The following is a 21,484-nucleotide window of genomic DNA, read 5'->3' as shown; positions in this document are numbered from 1 at the left end:
AGCCATCGGTCTTCACTTTTCAAGCACTGCACTTGTGCTTGTGGCGGCATCCACCTTGCGGGAGCGAGCAGCGGTGCGCCACAAGCATGAGTGCAGTGCTTGAAAAGTGAAGACTTCTCTCCCAAGCGCGCGTACCACTCGCGGGCTCACCTTCTGCTCCCTCTCTCTCACAAAAATTAACTTTCACAGCCGCGGGACTGCGCTTGTGTTTCAGCGCTTGTTTTTATTGTGACAGTCATTTTTCATTTCTGGTTTCTGCCACTGTCACTGTTTTCGTAACTTTCTCCTTTTTTACCTTTACAACGATGGAACAAAACAGGAAAGCGATGGGTGCACAGTACTGTCTGACCACTGGCCTAGAAACCTCTTCTTCCCTCAAAACAAGTAGGTTCTTATTTAGATAGCACCAAGCAGGGTATTTAATTAGTCGTGAAAAACATTCGGCGGACAATCTTAGAGGAAACATTCTTCAAATGCTTCAAAAAGGAATGCAAACAAGGAGCAGGACTTCCCCAAAAATAATGAAAAGATAAGAAGCAAGCCTCTGCTTATATATAGCGCTCATAAATCACAGCTTGAAACAGAAAAATATTTTGCCAATTAGATACAAATGTGTCAGAGATTACATCAATTCATTAGTCATAAAAAAAGACTGCAACCAGGAGGCTTCTAGCTCTTATAATTCAAGACAAACATTCAGTCAAACTGGCCCAAGGTACAAACTGGAAAAACAACCAACCCGCCTGATGTTCCCCAGACATGGCTGAGCCAACTCAGAAACAAGGTCCTCCATGTCTAATTGTTACTGCGGCACGATGTACCGACATGTTAGCTTCAGTGCATTTTTTAACCTAGCTAGTGCCGTGTTGTAAGCGCACTAGCACCTGGGCTGTTGTCCTCTCTCCCAGCGGGGTGTTGGGATTCTGAGTTCTGCACTATTGGTGGAGATACACGTGTGAGGATGGGCTGGGGGTGGTATGGGGATGGGGGGTGTACAAAGGCGGATTAAACAGACCTGGCGTCGCACTCTCCCGCTTCCCTCGAAATGGGCCTTTGATATAATCAGTCTCTGGAGCTCAGCTCAATATGTTGAATGGTTATTGAGCGGTTGTGGAGAGGTGTGGCTCACTAGTTAGAGGTGGCAGACCTGTAAGTAGAGAATCGGCCAGGGACCAGGGTTCAATTCCCGACGCGGCAGGGTCGTAGACCAGGGTCAAAACGGACTCGATAATTCTCGCCTTGGTACCTACTCTAACCAGGAACACACTCGGCAACTCTGGGCATTAAGCTTGCCTCATCTCTACAACAGCCCCCCACAGACGCCGGGGATGCCTGGTTTCACCTTGGAGATACCCAGAAAGGGACCATCTCACAGGGATAGCCAGGACGGGTTCCCCAGCGGTCTACAGCACCGGGACGCCCTGTTGCTGGGGTAGCTGTGCGCTTTACAAGTATACAACATTTACATTTACATTTATTTGCATTGAGGATCATGTTGGCGCTCGGCTCTTATGCAAAAACTGCGAATAAAGAATTAGGCAAATTCGAAATAACTTTTTCCTGCTCTCTGAATACGCTATTGGTTGATGAGGTGACAACCAAGTCATTATAGGTATGGATCTGTTTAACCTTTATACATTTACTGCTACATCATATGAATAAACACTACTGCAGCAGTACATGAATCTTCAATGTGCTAAGAGTATAATGAATCATTTGGTTGCCCCATCCTGTCCTCCGTTCTGCCCTCCATTCAAAATCAAACTGGCAAGGGCACCTCAGAAAACTGGCTGTCTTTGCCCACGCCAACCTCATGATTAACTGTGACCATGCCACAAAGGACAGTTTTATACTTCGTTGTAGTTGGCACTTTGACATCACAAATGAATGGTTCTTTTTCACCTGCGCTTGATCAGTAGCCCTAATAATTATCACTTCACACTAACTGGCCAGTGTCATAACGAAACTTGAGGGGTGCACCCTACAAAGTACATTGAGTCACCCCCTCACCCAATCAGGAGCCTGCAGTCCTGCACAGTGTCCACCCAGTCAGTGTAACTTGCTAAAGGGGGCCCGGCACCACGGGGGCTAACGTTATCCCACTGTGATTAACTGTTAACTGGTGAATACTTCTCTGCTGATACCACTTTGCCTTATACTGATCAGCAATAAGGTCTTTCTCCTCCTCCTCCCAAGAGATCAAATACATCATCCTCTTAAATGCCACCAGACTGAATGACCCTCGCAAAATTCTTCAGCTGTTGCTGTGAATGGCAGATGGATAGTCTGATCAGAGGACAGTCCGTAGTGACTTGATCTTTGTGTGCAGATTTAGTAAGTATGAGCCACCGCAGCCCGCCATGCTGGGGCCCTTCTCAAGCCAAATTTGGCGGAAGGAATTCAAGGATTCTAATGGCTGCTAGAAAGCCTCAAGGAGTGCACAACCTTAACTGACCCCTCCTCCAAACATGCAAAGAGCCACACCTCATCATGCTATTGGCAGATAACCTACACATGTAGAGATAGTGTCAGCAGTACAAGTATTGGCAAAGCCAACATATTGATTCCACCTTTGGTACCTACTGATTTTGCCAATGGTTTTTTAACTATGGTGTATAGCATGGCTAAAGAGTAAACAAAAAAGGCGCTATTATGCATCCACCTGCCACATTTTGTAAGCACTCACAACACGCAGGCAAATGCCTACAAAAAGACACATCACTTCTTTTTATTTACCATTAGGAGTTGGATTAGTAAATAAACAAGCATTGGCATAGGAAATAGGTCTCGCCTTTGGGACCTGCTGCATAACTAAAAACTTATAAGGTCCCATAGGCGAGACCTATTGGCTATGCCAATGCTTGTTGTTAAAGGTACTGTAGGATGGGCATCTGGTTAATGCTTCAGAATATTTTCCTGTTGAATAACTGCATTCTCCTAGGTTCTGTCTGGAATCCCACTGTAAACAGTTTTCTTTTCTAAGTCCTTCAGGTTTTCAGTTTATTAAGGAGTGGAGGTTAACTGAATGGAATCCCACACATTTTAATCATCAAAGTGACAACTTCTCCCTTTCTATTTTTTATGGGATGCTCATGGTACCTGAAAACATACCACTGATGATTGCTAAAGGTGACTGCATCTCAATTTCATTGTTTAATAGTCCGCTAACATCTTCCCTTAGTAATGTCAAAACAAGGCTAATCCATGGCCTTTCCCTGTTTACCATGTATAAACCATGGTTAACCAATACTTTTGCATGAACATGAAAGTAGCTGAAACGTGGTTGGATCTGCTACATACATCAGTTTGGGAAGACAGGCAATTAATTATGAGGAACATGTTAAATGGTAAATGGGCTTCCCAAAAAAAAGAACAAGCATTGATAAAGGCAAAGGTCTGGTGCTGTCTTTTTAAAAAAAATTGTTGTAGAGGCAATCGCCGGGTCCTCCTTGGTATTAAAAAGGTCAGGCACAGTGAAGTTATTCAAAGGCTGAACTGGGCTGACCCATTGTCCCATACTGTGTGCTAACATGATTGGAAGAAAAATGTGAATGACAAATCAAGAGATGAATGGATTGAGCCCCTGTAAATAAGTATATATCTATATCTAAATATATCTTTCACCTACTGGCATCACCAGTAGGTAGTTATAATTAGGACCTAGTTTCCATAGAAAAGGCGTTTTTTGTTTTGCTAATACTTTTGGCACCATTTAATGAATCTTCACTAATGTTTGCCACTCACTTCAGCTGCTGCCTTGAAAGTTTTGGGGTGATTCACCAAGTGGGGGCCGAGAAAGAGGGAGGGTCCAAAAGGCATTCTCCCCATGCAATTTCCAATAGGGATTTTAGACATGATTACAGGGTGAACTGCTAAATGGAATTACACCAGAAAGAGTGTTTTTTATGATTTGGCGTAAATCCATTCAGTAGTTTTCGAGTTATTAGAGAAAAGAAAATTGTAAGTCTAAGGAAGTAGATCCTCTATGGATCCAAAAGGTCTCATGCTGAGATCTAATTGGCTGCCAGCACTTGAACCAGGAAGTGTTGGCAGCCATCTTGGGACTCAGACTCAGCCGAGTACCAAAAAAAGCCTAATAAAAAAAGAGAAGGGGGCAGGGTAGGAATACCCTGAACCCTAGGATTGGTGTTGGGGTCCCCCAGGGACCCAGCTAGGCCAAAAAAGCATTAAAAAAAATCCCACAATAATCATGGTGGATTTGTGAATCTCAGGAAAATCTTTTTTAAAAACAAGCTCTTGTTTATAGTTGAGCCCTGGGATGGGCCAGGCTCCAAGGGCATATATAAAAAAATATTTTTAGGAGGGGGTGAACATGGCCCTTCACCCCATGGCCGATATTGGCCCCATGGACCACCAACTTCCCGGTGCCAGACCAACGCTAAATGAAGAGGTGGGGGAATGTGTGGCCCCCCTTCATTGGCCATCTACTGTTGCACGGCTCCCGGGGCAAGGCCAATAAGATTCAGATGAAAATCAAGGGAGGGTGTCTGTGCGTACCCCCCTCCTGGACCCTTTATGGCCCGTGGACCACCACCTCACCGGGGCAGGCCCTGTAATAACAAAGATGGGGAGGCTGAATGGCCCCCTTCAGGAGCCATTAATGGCCCTGTTTTCTAGGCAATTCCACATTGAAAAACGTTCTTACCTCCTTTCTGGAGGTTAATTTTTCATTGACCTATTGGACCGCAATCTGTAGTTACTGTGATGAGTGGGTTTAATCTTGTCCTCTCCTGGTGAGAGAAGAGTACATGGTTCTCCCTTTAAACTGCTATGAGTATGCAAATGTGCAAAATCAGTAATCACCTGGAGGCCTCGCCTGTTTGGCCCCACCCCGTCCACCTTAGTAGTATGCCCCGATCTTCTTGCCTTTTGCCAGAATGATGGAAAACGTGCCAAAAGGCCCCCCAGTGTGTTTCCCACCGATTTTGGTGACGTATTCTTGAAGTCGGAGAATATGTGAACATCTCCACCAAACGAAGAAGCACTAACTTTATATAGATACGAGGAAGTACCCTTGTTTGGTGGATAGTCACCTGTTTGTAGTCTTTGTAGGAGAATTCATGTTCTCATAGATTTCTGGAAGAAGACGCACAAGGAACAATCACATTGCTGAAATTAAACGAGCAGAAGGTCACTGGAGACATTTCCTTCTGGTCCATTATGCTGTTGTAGTGTAGAATATGCACTAGACATTTACCCAACCAGTTAAACTTACTAGTCAACCAATAGAAAGTACTCCAGTTTGGTGGACATTTTGTGCAAAACTGTGGACTCTTGTTGGGTAAAGGGGCAGGTGAGGTTCTGCTCTGGCCGAGTCACTAAAACAGCAGCTGACACACCCACACAGATACTCAGATACCCACTCACACACCCATTCTGCCACTCTCACATCCATTCACAGACCCACATAGCCACTCACACACCCACTCACTCACCAAAATAGTCACTCACACACCCACTCACATACCCACAAAACTACTCACACACTGACTCACAGACCCACATAACCACTCACATACCCATATAGCCACTCACACATCTTCATATAGACTCACATAGTCACTCACACACCCACTCACAGACCCAGTCACTCTCTAACCCACTCACAAACCCACACAGCTATTCACACACCCACTCACAGGCCCATGCAGCCACTCACACACCCTTTCACCAACTCATAAATCTACTCACACACCCACTCACACCCTCAACACTACTCATATACTCACCTATACAGACACTCACACACCCACTCACAGACCCATATAGTCACTCACACCCCCAGTCACTGACCCACATAGCCACTCACACCCCCGCTCACACACCCACAAAACTACTCTCACACCCACTCACAGACCCATATAGCCACTCTTACCCCCACTCACACACCCATATAACTACTCACACCCACTCACAGACCCATACAGCCACTCACACACCCACACAACCACTCACATACCCACTCACAGACCCATACAGCCACTCACAAACTCACTCACACATCCACACAGCTACTCGCACACTCACTCACAGCCCATACTGTCACTCACACACCCACTCACTGACTCACAAATCCACTCACATACCCTCAAAACTACTAACACACCCACTCATACACCCATAAAGGCACACACACCCGTTCTCAGATCCATACAGCCACTCACATACCCTGTCACCGACCCATACAGCTACTCACACACACACCCACAGACCCATACAGCCACTCACACATCCACTCACAGACCCATGCAGCCACTCACACACTCACTAGCAGACCCATGTAGCCACTCACACACCTACTCACTGACCCATGAAGCCATTCACACACACACATAAAACCACTCACACACCCACTCTCAAAAGTTACAGGTTACAGTTAGGAAATAAAATTTAAAAAACCTTCAAATTCTCTATAAAGCCAAAGGTTACAGGGCCATTATAGTTTGAAAATAACATTAAAAAGCTGTAGAAATTCACTGAAAAAAACAAAGGTTACATGGACATTGTAGTTAGGCTTAGATTTAACATGTACAAAACCATAGACATTTTGGAGTTATAGTTACCTGAGCTAACTATAACTTACACCCCCACAATGCACTGCTTATGACCTCACATATTACATCATTCATGACATGGTCAGTGACATTAATGATGACATCACTGATGACATCTCAAATTACATCACTGATGACATCACTTTCAGGTTCCCTTCCACACCATGAAATTAAACAATCAGAGACATTATTGCATTTTACTTGCTTTATAATAACTCGTTCACACAAGGAGATTTTCCCAGTGATGAAGATTAGAACAGATTACACCCCCTCCTCAAGAAATTCCTTAGTCCCAAAATTCCCATCCAAATAATTCACAACAATATCCAATTCAGTAAAGACAATTGAAAGACATTTGTTCTTATAACCAATGAGCATCTACTTGACATTGGACTTTAATGAGCGCACCAATCCAGATTCCACCAGGAAAGTCGTATGGCATGGACCAAGCTGTGGACTGATGACAACACATTATGTATGATGGACCACATTAAAAAAGACGTTCTTCTCCAGCTTAACCAATGACAGTATTCAGCTGAGTTGACCATGTACCATAATGAGCATCAGTGGGACACATATGGGCATCAGTGTCAATGTTATTTTGAGCTTTGCATCCTTCTTGCAATCATTAATTCATCTAATTAAAGTTGCTAATTTTATTAAGTCACAGAACATCGTAGCCACATCTGCTGTAAAAGAACAACCACAAAAATGTTGGCCTATTTTCTAGAAGTGAACCACACAGCTGAAAACATTAAGTGGACAATCCTAGAGGCCAATGACAGATGGAGCAGTGAATCATGGTTTAATAGAGAACAACGTTGGTTGTTCTGTCTTAAAACGCAGACCAATGGTCTGAACGATGATACACCTTGGACCAAATGCTCCAGATAACAAAAAGCCCTCGAGGTAAAGCACAACTGTATTACCAGAACACAGCCTGCAGTTGAGCTTCACACATCTTTGAAGTAGTCTCCAAACATTAGGATTGCCTAGATCGACTAGAGGATGTCTCCTAGAGATGATTGTTTTTTAAGGCAACCTTACATCTGCTACCTCATGACTCCCTAGAACTCTTCTGTTTAATATAATATATAACACTCGTAATTTTATGAAGACACCACTACCTTCCATCTTTTATATCATCTGCTGAACAATATTCTGTCACACCGGTGTCACCACTGGCCACTAAGGACCAAAGGTGGACCAAGTTTTGGGAGCTACGTGCACAGGTTTCTTTAGGGAGTGTATTTTCTGCTCATACTGTTGTTGGTGTTTATGATTAAGTACCACATACATATATACAGAGATAGTACTCGTTTCATTCTTTCAATATGGCCACCATACTGGGGCCTCCACTTTCACCTCCACACCCACACCCGGTGCCTTGTGAGACACTGGCTGATGAACCATTTATAATTCCGAAAGCACTATGCTTGACGTTATCCAAACGAGTCTTCACCATCTCATTAATGACACCTACTCGTGGTTGGGAAGGCCCGCACAGTGTCTGGACAATTCACTTGAACACATGCCAAGATGTCTGAAATCCTGCAACTTCCCTGGTTGCCACATTCAGACTCACGTGACTGCCTCTACGTGCTGATGGTCACGTCTAGGAATGACGCAAATGCTTCCAGCTGAGTCCCTCGAGATGTACTTAACCATGTTCTGCCCGGACCACAATCTCCTTCGGGCAAGCAAAAGGCAGGGTAGGTCACCGCGTTACACACAACGAGGATCCATGTGAGTACCATGGTCTCAGAGCGGCCCGTTCTAAATTCCACAATGCCGCCTCACCTTTTGATTGTTTCCTTATACTTACCTCTTCAGAATGTTTTGCCGCAGCCCTTTCATGGTCCTCTGCTAGGACTCAAGGTGCACAATATTCCCGATTGGATGGCAAGACCGTATCACTACCATTATCTTGGATCACCTCCTTATGTTATTGTGTGTTTGTCTGTCTACTGTCGTGTTTTCATTATCACTTTTAAGCAAAGTCACCCAACTTATTTCTTAGGATGTGTGACACATTGCACCACAGGAGCTTTGTATTGCACTCCTAGCATGATTTGATTTATATAATATAATAATGCTATCATGTACCCCCCTGTGGATCCCCGCTTGGAACGTACAATATCAGAACACCAACAAATAATGTTTTTTTCTTTCAAGTTGGATTTAGAGTCTTCATTAGGCCTACTGAAAGTATGTACCTGTGTGGCTTACTTCTATTCTGTTTTAGTGAATATTTGATACCAAAACAACCCTCCCACTTACCCCTCAGGTCCCTTGCTCACTTTGCCACTGGATTCAAGCTAGCCTGGCTGATGAGGGCTGTTAGCCCGAAACCGGTCCCAGGATGCTTGTTGTCGGTCCAGGGACGACATGGCTTGGCAGTTCGGGCTGGACTGTTCCCATGAGGCACAGGGTCAAGACTGATTTGCATATAGCTATGTCTGAACTGGGGTGGCATAGTGAGCTAAAGAACGATGATGAATTCAACCCAGATCTGTGACTGGGGGTGAGTGTCTGAAAGGTTCAGCGCTCGGTCTATCATCTCCTTGTGTTCACTTAACCCTCAGAGTAGGCATACTGATTCTCACTTTTTGGTCTTAATGAAACGCCATGGATCCATCCTGGACCCCTGAGGCGTTAAACATGTTGACCTATATATGTTGATAGATTGCCTCTCTTCATAACTAGAAGTAAACAATCTGGACATACCTTTATCCTTACCTAGGGGACCCAGGATTAAAAGTATATGTGTGATACATCTGAGGTGGTTTTAATTCACCACTTCACTTATCTCCCACACACCTGCACTGGTCATCACAGCTTTTTAACTAAAGCTAAAGAGCCCTTTTATGTAGCCCGCGAGGTATTGCAGTGCCGACCTCACGAGGAGCCAAGCCTGATGATGAAGCATGACACCCTCACAGGTGTGTGAGGGCACTACTTTCTAATAAGGAAGACCCCCTACTTCTTCTACAAATCTAACCTGTGCTACCATACCACTGGAAAAGACACCCGTTAATATTCTCAAAGTCAAAGTCAAAAAAGTCTTTATTGCGAATATTTCATCATAAAAGACATGCTAAAAAAATCATCAATACAAGTTAAAAACATACAGATATATATTGAACCAGTATTCATAAAAACCTATAAATAAATTTTCACTATTAAAAACACCAATAATAAAAAGATATTACGTGTGCAAAGATGCAATGACTTGATAAGTTTAAAACTTATGTCATAACAGACTATACGATATTAGGAGCAGAGTGGTTTGGGACTAAGACTCCGATTACGTAAGAGCCATGCCCAACTTATGTATTTGGCCACACCAATAATCACAAAACTTGAAGTATCGGATTTCAATATTCTGCTGGCAATTGATGCTGATCTAACTCCAAGTTTGCGACAAACAGGGCGTAACCACAACCTTCTTGGGCGAATATACTCCGGGCAAACATAGAGGAAATGATCTACAGTTTCTGTCATATCCTCGCAATGGGGACAATTATCATTACCCGGGGTAGACCAACTTTTAGTAAAGGAGCGTAGTGGTAGGGTACCTAGTCTAAACTGATGGTAGAGTTTCCTGTCCTGCAGTTTTGTGATTATATCCCAATATGCCTCCAGATATGGGTCATCCTTATTGGTCAAGTATGTTATGGTCAGAGGACCTCCAATCATAGAGGCAAAACGCTTATCTTTGACCCACTGCCAATATGTGTCCCTAAAGATCTTTTTCTGAGGAAAAACAGCCGTCTCGGGATTAGACCACAACTCACCCATTCCCATATCAGTCAGGATAGTTTTAATTTCAAACAACCAACTGATTCTGTGGGAACCCCCATGATTTTTAACTTCTATCAAAGCATTGGCGTAAGAGGACAACTCGGGTGTGGTCCACAGACGTCGCCAAAACGCCAGTGGCCTAAACCGCACCATGTCCTCAACAGGGTGGCAACCCAAATCAAATAGGAGGGGTATACGTGGGGAGGATTGTGGTAACCCTACTGCAGACCTAATAAATTTATTTTGAGCCACTCTCAGGGAATTCAAATTACCAAACCCCCATATTTCAGCACCATACATGACCGCTGGAAGGATTTTGGACCCATAGATTTTAATCAGGGCAGCCATAGGTTTGGTTAACGAAAGCCTGTGTTCCCTAAGCAGTGCTCCACCCAATTGAATATGTTTAAGGGTATAGTGGTCAATCTGGGGCTTCCAGCTAAGGTTGTCAGAAAAAGTGACCCCCAGATAGGTGAAAGTAGAAGTCTGTTCTAATGTTACTCCTCCCATTTCGACCCTGGCCCTAACCGGTCTGGCACCACGTAAGACCATAAATTTGGTCTTCCCCACATTAACCTCAAGCTCATGTTCGCGGCAGAACAACTCAAAACGGGTCAGTGCTAACTGGAGCCCCTGACGCGTTTTAGAAATTAGGAGGGTATCGTCCGCGAACATGAGCAGGGGGACCTTCATACCAGCCAATGTGGGCGCATCAGTCGGAAAATTTAAGAAATAATCAATTACCCCATTAATAAACAGGGAAAAGAGGGTAGGGGCCAAGACACAGCCTTGTCTTACCCCCTTGGACACCTCAAATCTAGATGACACCTCCCCTGGTTTCCCCCAGCGAACCTGGGCATAAGTGTAATCGTGTAATCTAATCAACAGCCTCAATATACCAGTTGGCATGGACAACGCCCGAAGAACTTCCCACAGTTTAAGTCTTGGGACAGAATCAAATGCAGACTTAAGGTCCACGAAGGCGGCTAAAAGCATGCCATCCCCAAGAAATACTTCCTTCCAGTATAATAAGGTAAACCTAAAAGCCTGGTCAATGGTTCCAACATGTGAGCGAAAGCCCGCCTGTAGTGGAGTTAAAATGTCAGTCTCAGAAATCCAACTCTGGATGCGGCCCAGTAGGAGGCGAGCAATAATTTTTTGGGCAGCATCTATGAGGCTGATTGGGCGGTAATTGGCCGGGGCTGAGCGATCACCTTTCTTATAGATCGGCAATATCTCTGCCCCAAACCAGGTATCCGGAATCAACGCACCACCAACCAGGGCATTAGCAAGAATGGTCAGATAGGGAGTCCAGAGGTCCTGGTCCTGCTTAAAAAGATCAGCAGGAATACAATCGGGACCCGGGGCTTTACCACTTGGAAGAGATTTCAAGATTGCCTTCACCTCACTGGGGGCAAACCGTAACTCTTCCATGTCAGCATCAGACCACAAAACTCTATCTGGACTCTCACTAGACTTAAACTGATTTTCAAAAAAGGAGACCCACTGAGCAGGTTCAACATGATTTACCGGAATCATATCCTGTGGGTTCTTGCCCCATTTGAGGAGGCGCCAAAATTGGCACATGTTCCTACCCTCACAAGCCTCATATAACTCCCTCCACCGATTTTCGTCCCAGTTTTTCTTAGCTTTTATTTGGGCAGATTTGTACGCGGATCTACAGCTCCTAATGCTTTCTGGTATCCTGGATTTAATAGCTAATGAAAGGGCTTTACGAGATTCTTTACAGCTTATATCAAACCAAGAGTTATCCCCACGGATTTATATTTACCATTGGCAGGGATGCTCTTGACAAAAAGAGATTTAAGACCTGCAAATAAGTCTCTGTGAATATCCGGGATGCTACACTTAACCCCATCGTCGGACTCGCAGCTAGTCAGTTTATCCATAGCTATATTAACCAGATTCCTAATGGCTTCCTGTGCGGTAGCATTAGAGGCAATCTTGGGCCAGCGAACCCTTCTCTGATCATTAGTTAAGATGGCATGCGCTTGCACAACACAACCATCATCAATTGGAGGGCCATTAAAACTACTATTTGATAGTAGCAACGTCAGCGGGTTGTGGTCAATTTCTATCTAATCAGTCACCACCATATCAATCACAGCCGGCCACAACTCACTGTTAACCAAAATATAATCTATTCTGCTACCACTTCTGCCATTATTAAAGGTCAACGTCCCAGACCTATCTGATGTCGTTCTGCCATTGGCAGCCCGCAGGCCCTTTTCAAGACAAAGACCCTTCACGTATAATGCTGCTTGGGTCCATTTCCTAATTGGGCTTAGTTCCAACTGGGGAATTCCCCACACAGAATCCTCAGCCTCAGGCAGTTTCCCGTCATCATCACCCAGAGGCTCAAATCATGTGTTAAAATCACCTGCCACCACCCTATGGCCATCACTGGACACTGAACAGAGTAGATGGTCTAAAAGATAGACTGTAGGGGAGCATTTGCCATCCGGGAGACCTCTCACGTAGATGTTTATAATGAGGATATTAAGGCCCCTTGTGGAAGTAATCCTGATAACCAAAATATCAGGATTATCGATCGGGACTTCCACAGCTGTAATGCCCTCACATTGACGTACCCAAATTCTCAATTTTTTTAATACGTTATCTACATCAACTAGTAAATGTAGTACAATTTCAAAGACACCTGCTGCAGAAAGAGATCAAGAGCACACTAAAATGACCACATTGCACCTATCATGAAATCCCCCACTTACTCTTCATATAGGCAAAGGTCCATTTTAGGTACCTTAAAAGACGGCATGCCAGGACACTCAACTACTTGACTAAAACCTTATCATCTTGGGCAGCACCCATTTCCTTCACAACAAAGACCAACCAAGTCTCGAAGAATCAAAATGGATTAAAATAACGGAAGCAATCCTTATCCAGACATAACCCAAATTCAAATATTCTCTCCCATGCAACTTGAGATTAGTTCCATGCTGTGCTTGCTACAAGAAAGAGAGCAAAGATTCCTCTTGGTACTAAATTACTAATGAAGTTTGACTTTGGGGCTGTTGATTGAGTAACTGAGCTGTGTGGTCTTTGCATTTGGTTTATCTATATAAATTGTGTCCAAAATCAACAAATGTGAGTGTTTTACCTCAAAACATTAGCATGATGAGGCTAATATGAGAATCAAAATAGCTTTTTGACTTGTTGATAAACTGATAACTCCTACAGCTTTGGGGTTTTGAGGGTTTAGGTTAGAACAGAAACTGGGGGTCTGATTTGCTAAAGTTGTTCCATAGATTTAAAAGGCCATATGACTTATGTCTTAAAACAGGAAAGATGTCTGTGATTTACAAAGGCCTTTATACTGGTTAGGTAAGTCTTAAGATTGCATTTATATGTTTAGAACAGACTGAGGGAGTCATTTATACTTTGGTTGGTGGCCCACTGGCTTACAAGGTCCACAGAAGCCCTGGCCTTATCTCTCCTCTCAGAGAACTGCCATCCATTATTAGAGATCCCCATCTTCCATGTCACGATTTTGGTCCCACTAGGTTTTCTGGTTTGTTTTACTGAAACTCATTCCCAAAGCATGGGTTTGCGTCAGTAACATAAATAAAAAATCAGTTGACCTGATAAGTAGGGAGTTTGGTCCCTGTCTATCAGGGTCATTTCTAGTTTTTCTTTTCACCTGGGAGTCCAATGGCTTTTCTGCTCTCAATAAGGCCTGGTGGCCCAGTGGCAGACAGGTCACTAGGTCAGGGTTTCCACTGTCAAAGCCAGCTGAGGACCCCCTGGCAGAAACACTGCAGTTCCTCCCTCCAGACCATAATAAGGCAGGCAACTACAATGTTGGCGGATGATGCAGCCATTTGTTCCTTTACACATGCCCTGCATCCACCAACCTCTATATTTGAATAAAGTCCTCTCTTTACGTGCACATGACTGTATTTAGCCAAGGAAAACCCCTACTGCAAAAAGCAAATCCTTCCGGGTATAGAAGTGTTGTAAGATTGTTTAAAGTCAGTGAAAAACTTTTAATAAATTATACTGCAAGTTTGAAGTTCCCACTTATGTTTAAGTTTACTGCACAACTCAAATATATTTATTGTTTTGTAGCCACAACGAAAAACAAGAATACAAGAAAAAATACAAGTTAAAATACAAAAACATATATTTCAAAAATGAAGGAAAAATACATTCACATTAAGTTAGAGCACAATATTTAATACCTCAAAAGGGATAGCTATCACATTAGCATTCTTAGATGCTTGGATTCTAGAAAATACGGGTCAAAAAAAGTTCTACAAATTTGCGGACATAATGGGAAATCCCAAAATGGTGGAACATCATGAATTTGCAACCCCATGAACATGTTCAATTAAACTTTTTCTGCTTGCTGCATCCATAAAACCTTTAATATGCTGGCAGGATTAACTCAATTTGCCAGTTCAAAAACTGGTTGCCTAAGGCTTCATCAAGGAATTCGGGTAAATGCAACATTAGCTTCATACCTAAATACGTCTGTGGTAAGCCAAAACGTTTCGTAGTTTGCAAATACTGGCAAATATTGGCAGCTTTAGTAGCAGGCTTCTTGTCTTTGTAGATCATTTTTCCTAATTATTCAAATGCGATTTAAGAAGGAGACTAAGAGATCATCACAGCAGATATTTTATTTTTGGTGTTGCATATTTTTATTGAGAAGTACATGTCGGTATGTAAACAATACATTAAATAAAGTGAATAAACATTAAATCAAATTTTGGCCGCACAATAAATTACTGTGAAATGTTAACTACTCAAATTTCGAAACACAAAAAAATATAATATAGATGTCAAAGATACAATATCTGAGATACTCATAAAACCTGGAAATTAAGAAATCGGAAAAAAGGTGGACAAGGGACACCTCAGATATTTGTGCAGAAAGAATGCAATTAAATATACTCTCAAAGTTAGAAAAAGCTTTTCTCACTGGGCATGAGAACTTAGAAACTGGAATTTCTAGGATACAATATTCAAAGTAAGTAAAACCTTCTCGGGCCGATGACTGTCAACACAACAATCCTGCTTCCAACCTTTTAGCTTGGATCATTGATGGTTTTAGGACCTCAAGCTCAGTTCAATTTGAGAGTGTTTACTGCAACCATCTAAAAGGAACTTTTGGTAGCCATTAAAGACCATGGGCTTTAGCTGTTCTCAAATGGAATTGACATATTCATGGCCTTAATCGTTATCTCACGCCAATGGGGTTCCCAAGACAAGCTATACGACAACAGCATCCTGAGATAATGAAATTGGTTCACTGGATCCAGCCTCTGGCTCTCAAACCACCTCATGCGCACACCTTCTTCCTGTCATCACCATTACCTTAATTTTGTTAGTGCTTACAAGTAGCTTGTTACATGGCAACATTTTTCAGAAATGAAATATTACACATAAACCCCGACATGCTTCTCCACCCCACTCCCCACAATTTCCAAATTAATCAGGTCTTCAGCGTACATTGTCTCCTGCAAAATGTTATGGTCACCAAAGATTATGTGTCCTGAAAAATATTGACAGGTGGTGCACATACGCTGCTTTTCAATATATTTTTGGTGCCTCTCCTGACAGCCCTAGACAAAGTGAATGCACACGCCCCAAATCTTGGAGGCAAACCGATCTGTTGCCTCCTTTGTGCAGATGATGCCCCTCTAATATCCAGGACCAGAGTGGGGTTGCAACAGCTTCTGGACAAATTGCACAATTATACTAAACACAACAGGCTTACCATCAACCCTGCGAAAGCATGGACAATGATAATTGGTGGAAAGATAAAGAAAGCAGGCCAGTAGTATTTGAAAGTCCTTTTTAGTTGCTGTGGCCTATAAATACATGGGTGTGATCATGGATAATCGTGGAACCTTCCTCCCTCACGAGGAGGCCTTAAAGTCAAAAGCAGCCACCCTACTACATGCGTTCTTGAAGCTTTCGAAAAACCTTGTTGGTCGTTCCCTTGATCCCTTAATGAAAGGGATCTGCACCAAACTGCTGCCGATTCTCGCCTATGGATCAGAGGCTACGCTTGGAAGCAGTTCCTGTCTGCTGGATAAACTCCTAGCGAGCACCTATAGAAGGGTTCTTCATTTCTCCTGCTCAAATTTAGCTAGTGTTTGGCCTTTTTAATCAAACCCTGGAGAGACAAGGTGCATTTTTTAAAACATGCTTTATGCAAGCGCTGACTCTCTGGAAAACCAATTATGGCTACAAATATCTAAATCTGATAGCCGATCTGCAGCCGGGTTAATTTGGATCATCATTGCAGAACCTAAAAGCAGATGTGCTGTCATACACCTCCAATACTTTTGCAAGTTTTATAAGGATAATTTTCAAAGTGGTACATCAGACTGGCACATAAACAAATATTGGCTCCACGCATGCATGCCTGGTTGGCCTTAACCAACTATGTTAAACTCGGACCGCAACCAATTTTAAATGTTTGCATGTCAAAACACATTAAACAAAATCTCATACAGTATAGATTAGGAGGGCTGCCAACCTGTGAGGATTTGGAAAAATGTTAACACAATATGCAGGCTCAGCCAGTCTTATAGCGAAACAATTGTGCACACAGTCTGCTTTTGCCAGGTTTTGTTGAAAGAAAGGCGGGAGCTTTTAAAAACTCAGGGGCATATTTACCGCCACCAGAACGTCACTTTTTCCAACGTTCTGGTGGCGTTAACTCCTTCGCCTTATTTACAAGGCAGCGTTCTGGTGCGAACATGGGCTTCAATTGGAATTCTCTGCGGCATATTATCAAGCCCATTATCGCAGCTTTAGCGCCAGTTTCCTGCCGCTAAAGCGGCGATCATTTTAACGCCGCCCTTGATAATATGCCCCTTAACTTAATGTGGCTTAGCGCCACCTTGTAAATAATGCCCCTATTCACGCAGCACTTAGCGTGAAAGGAGCGTGCAATGGATGTTGCAGTTGGCATTCTGCTGCAACCCCCATTGCTTTTTGACACTGCCCCATATCTACAAGGAATAGGGCAGCGCCAAAAATACCGCCAGGGAAAACCTGGTCTTAAGCAGGCGATACTAGGAGAAATGTTTTATTTCTCCTCGCATTTTGTTCTTTCCACATGCACCGCCTTCTGCAGCTCACATAGCTAGAGAAACTCACCTGTAAAGATTGTTTATGTGCAAGTAGGTGTCCATTTCTGCACATAAACAATTGCACAATGATGCTAGGGGGCCTGCGCTTGTGCTAGGCAGCTTCTTAGCTTCAGCGCTAGTGGGAACTCAGCGTTGCGCCGCACTCTTGTGAATACAGCGCATCCCTGCATTTTGAAACTGTTGGAGCGTGGCGTTACCAAATTTGGCTTAACACCGCTCTCTGCCAGTTTCTTGTAAATATGCCCCTAAATTCCAACCGCTGGGCATACGCTCTTGTGGACCCGCTGTAATCACTTGTCTCAAAGTACAGCATCCAATTTTGGCAGGGAGATTTGAGAAATGTATGCAGGCATTCGAGAAGTTATTGAGTACTGCAGTCCCCTGTGACTAATACACTAACCGGGCACTTTAGATCAATCATCTGTGGTCCCTCTAACATACTCGACACGAAACCGTAAACATCTTTGGAGAGGATTGTTTACAAACCTTATCCACAGTGATGAACTTCAGAGGGTCATTTTGGTCATGATCTATAAAATGAGTAATTCAATTGTATAAGTTGATAACACAATGCTGAAGTGTGAGTTTCTGCTTGTTTGATGTGTAACAGAATGCCATAGGGAAGTCTTAAACGCAGCAATTAGATTTACACTTTAAGCATCTAAGGTCCTGTAATGTTCTGAATATTCAGGACAGTTGCATTTTGCAACAGCACAATGCGGCTATGAACCGGGATATAGCAATCCTGATAGCACTTTATACACTTTATGCACTTTCAGGGAATCAATACTTTTTTATGAGGTTTAAGTCATGATATACATGTTTCAAAACGGATGGAGACCAGTTTTATTTTAGACCCTTTACAAATATAAGAGAGTTCTCGATTTGCAGAAATGTTGATAGCACTTTACATACTCTATGCACTTTCAGGTTATTAACATGCTCTTTTCGAAGCCTGTGTTTTAATATGCATGTTATAAATTGATTGAGAGCAGTTTTTATTTAGTTTCATGAGCTGCAAGTATTCCCGCACATTTTAAACATTTATTCAATGAATTATGTGTAAGTGGCTAAATACTACGGGGCAGATTTACAAGTCCTTTGCGCCACTTTTGCGTCACTTTTCCCATGTTAAAAGTCCCTACGAGTTGACGATTTCATTTTTGGTGTATTTTATGTGTACTGAATGAATCTTTGGGAAGGGGCTTGACACTGATCTCACGTTTTAACTGCATAGATATGCGAGCAATTAACCCACAGCAATCCTTTAATGTATAAACCATGTATTTTTTCAACTATTTTTATTAATCATACAAATAAATGAATTGAAATTGAATTGACATATTCAAATTATTCCATAGTGCCTCTGAGAATTAAAGGGTGCAATGTACACTAGGACAAATGTGGAGTGAGGATCATTGCACAAAGAATACATCAGAACATGGTTTGTACCTAAAGTAAATGCTGAATTCAAAGCCCGGAAATGATGCTAAACAGCTAAAGGTTCTGGTATGGCACATATAATGCCATTAGATGCTAAAAGCATGAATAATTTATGTTCCTTTTAAAGTAACCGACTATTCTGAACTCGGAAGTATGAACTGGTCTGCTCTGTGCTTAGATTAATCACCTATTTTGCAGATTCAAGCATAACTTTCAATCACGCTTCCGGTTTCCGGCTTCTGGGATCCTGAACCGGCTGAACAATAAGAACTAAGACTGTACCTCAGTGATAAGGCCTGATAAAGACAAGATGCATCTGGGGGTGCTTGTGACCCATTTGCAGGGGGCATAGAGTATGGGCTTATCTGGTTATTTGAATATGGATGTCAACCATCTCTATAATGGCAAGGACTGGTGATATGCTAAATAACTGGAATTGAATACAACCAAAGGAATCCCAATCTATTCAGATTGATTCACGCATGTTCGTTCAGCACCTATTTTGCTTTTTAAATCTAGCCACAATCAATCCATTTTGGATTGAGCCCACCTTTTAGCATAGTTAAGAATTTAGGGCAAGATGTACGAAAGCTTATTGCATTTCTTAGCAAGGCGAATCGCAATTTCGGCCAATGAAGAAATGCAAAACGGCCTTTTCATATGTACAAAGGCCAAAAAACGGTTGCAATTTGCGATTTCTACCCGGTAGAAATCACAAATTGCGACCGTGATTTCGGAAACGCAAATTGGGATTACCAATTGCGATTCCTAAAGCACATGTACAAAGCATTTCCTAAATGTGATTTGAGCCTTTAGGAAATGGTATTACCATGTTCAAATTTAAAAATGCATTTTTTAATGTGATCTGAATTGCACATATGGCTCTAGGGCATATGTGCACTTACATGTGCACTAGAATTTCGTCGTGCATCCGGTTGGGAGGGGGGGGGGGGATTAAGCCCAGAGGCACCCTTCGGTTTGGATTTCCTAAACTGCGATTTCCTATTAGGAAATCGCAATTTAGGAAATGCAATCCATTTCCTCTTTGGCCCATAGGTGGGAATACAATTGTATTTCTTATTTCCGATTCCCTAATAGCGATTCCTACTCGGTGGAAATCGCTATTAAGAAATTGCAAATTTTATTCATACCGTTTTGCACTGCATCGCTATTTAGGAAATTGCAAAATAAGAATTTCTTACATCTGGCCCTAAATGTTAACACTGCTGCAAAAGCGAACTGGCACCTAAAAAAGTAACTTCCCATGTCAACAAGTAATTGATGATCTAGCTGGATGAATTATAACCCCACATTTCTCAATGTTGGTTTTGCATTTCGGCTCACACCGGACAACAGCGTTCAGAATTGTGTTTTTTTTCTGTCAATTTATTGGAACTGCAGCTGTTCAAGTGAATACGAAATTTCCAGGATTCCCCCAGACTCATGTAGGTAGGATATTTGCCTTGTGACACACTTTAGTGCATAGGAAATGCATGAAAACACCATGAAATGACAGCCATCTTTGAATTGTTATGCATTCTTTAATAACACTTTTAACTCCTCCTACTGTTGATGCAATGTTTAAACCTCACCCTCCAAACCCCACCCTGTGTGTAGATTTACCCAATGGCGCTCCCACCTGCACAGCCCTCGCTTGGAATAATTACAAGGCTGTTGCCCTGTGGTGCTCCTGGACTGGTGGCCTGCCGCCAGCACGGCTGCGCTGGCTGAAGTCCAGCGAGGGGGAGAGCGACATCGAGTCATATTCCAACGTCACCAGACTCAAAAGAGGGGCTGACATAAGGAACGGCAGCACGTACACCTGTGTAATCTCCCACCCAGGACTCCGAGGGGATGCAGTGTGCAGAACCACAGTATGTAAGTAGCATGCTTTTGTTGACACATATGTATATGGAAATGTGAACAACATCTGTAAATCGTTAATATATGTATGTCCTTCCTTCTTTTATTCACATATTCATCCCCTTGAAAAATGCATGCTAACCCCCTGGGGAGGATCTCAGCACTTAATGAAAAACTGGTTCCAAAATCATAAAATCAGAGTCAATTTGCAAAAAGTGGGTGCATAATATGGAATCACCTCTTGTGAATGCACATCAGATCCAAAAAGGGTCGCAGCAGTATATAGATTTCTTAACATGTGTGTTTAATGTTAGTTACAAGACAACTATCCTCCTGGGTGAATATTTCGGCTTTCTATGTACATTTTTCTTTTAATAATCACAGTTGAGAGGTAGGCAGCCTTAGGTGAAAAACTGAAAAGTTACAATTGCAACAAAAAGAGCTGCTGTGGATACAATCAAATACGTGTCAAATAAAACCCCATGCAACGCATCCATATTATTCAAGTGAATGTGTATTTTCAGTAAGCTACACAACTCACAACTCAAATTTCACAACCAAAGACTTCATGCACTGATAGCCACAGATACCTATTTGGGTCTGGCTTGTAAATTCTTCTCTAAGAAGGATTTTTATTGGAGCCGATCATAT

General features: G+C 42.7%; 1 protein-coding gene across 1 annotated transcript in view; it reads left to right on the top strand.

Moving 5' to 3' along the window:
• The window catches only part of VSIG10L2 (V-set and immunoglobulin domain containing 10 like 2), a 247,992-nt gene that overhangs the window by 76,001 nt on the left and 150,507 nt on the right, over window positions 1-21,484 (top strand). The window contains exon 5 of the mRNA XM_085647401.1: window positions 20,588-20,848. Coding sequence (XP_085503527.1) covers window positions 20,588-20,848 — 261 coding nt within the window. The remainder of the gene's footprint in view (window positions 1-20,587; window positions 20,849-21,484) is intronic.

This window comes from Triturus cristatus, chromosome 3_2 (genome assembly GCF_964204655.1).
Source record: "Triturus cristatus chromosome 3_2, aTriCri1.1, whole genome shotgun sequence".
Lineage (NCBI taxonomy): Eukaryota > Metazoa > Chordata > Amphibia > Caudata > Salamandridae > Triturus > Triturus cristatus.
The sequence above is the reverse complement of the archived record's forward strand: the minus strand, read 5'-3'. Positions and strand labels throughout refer to the sequence as shown.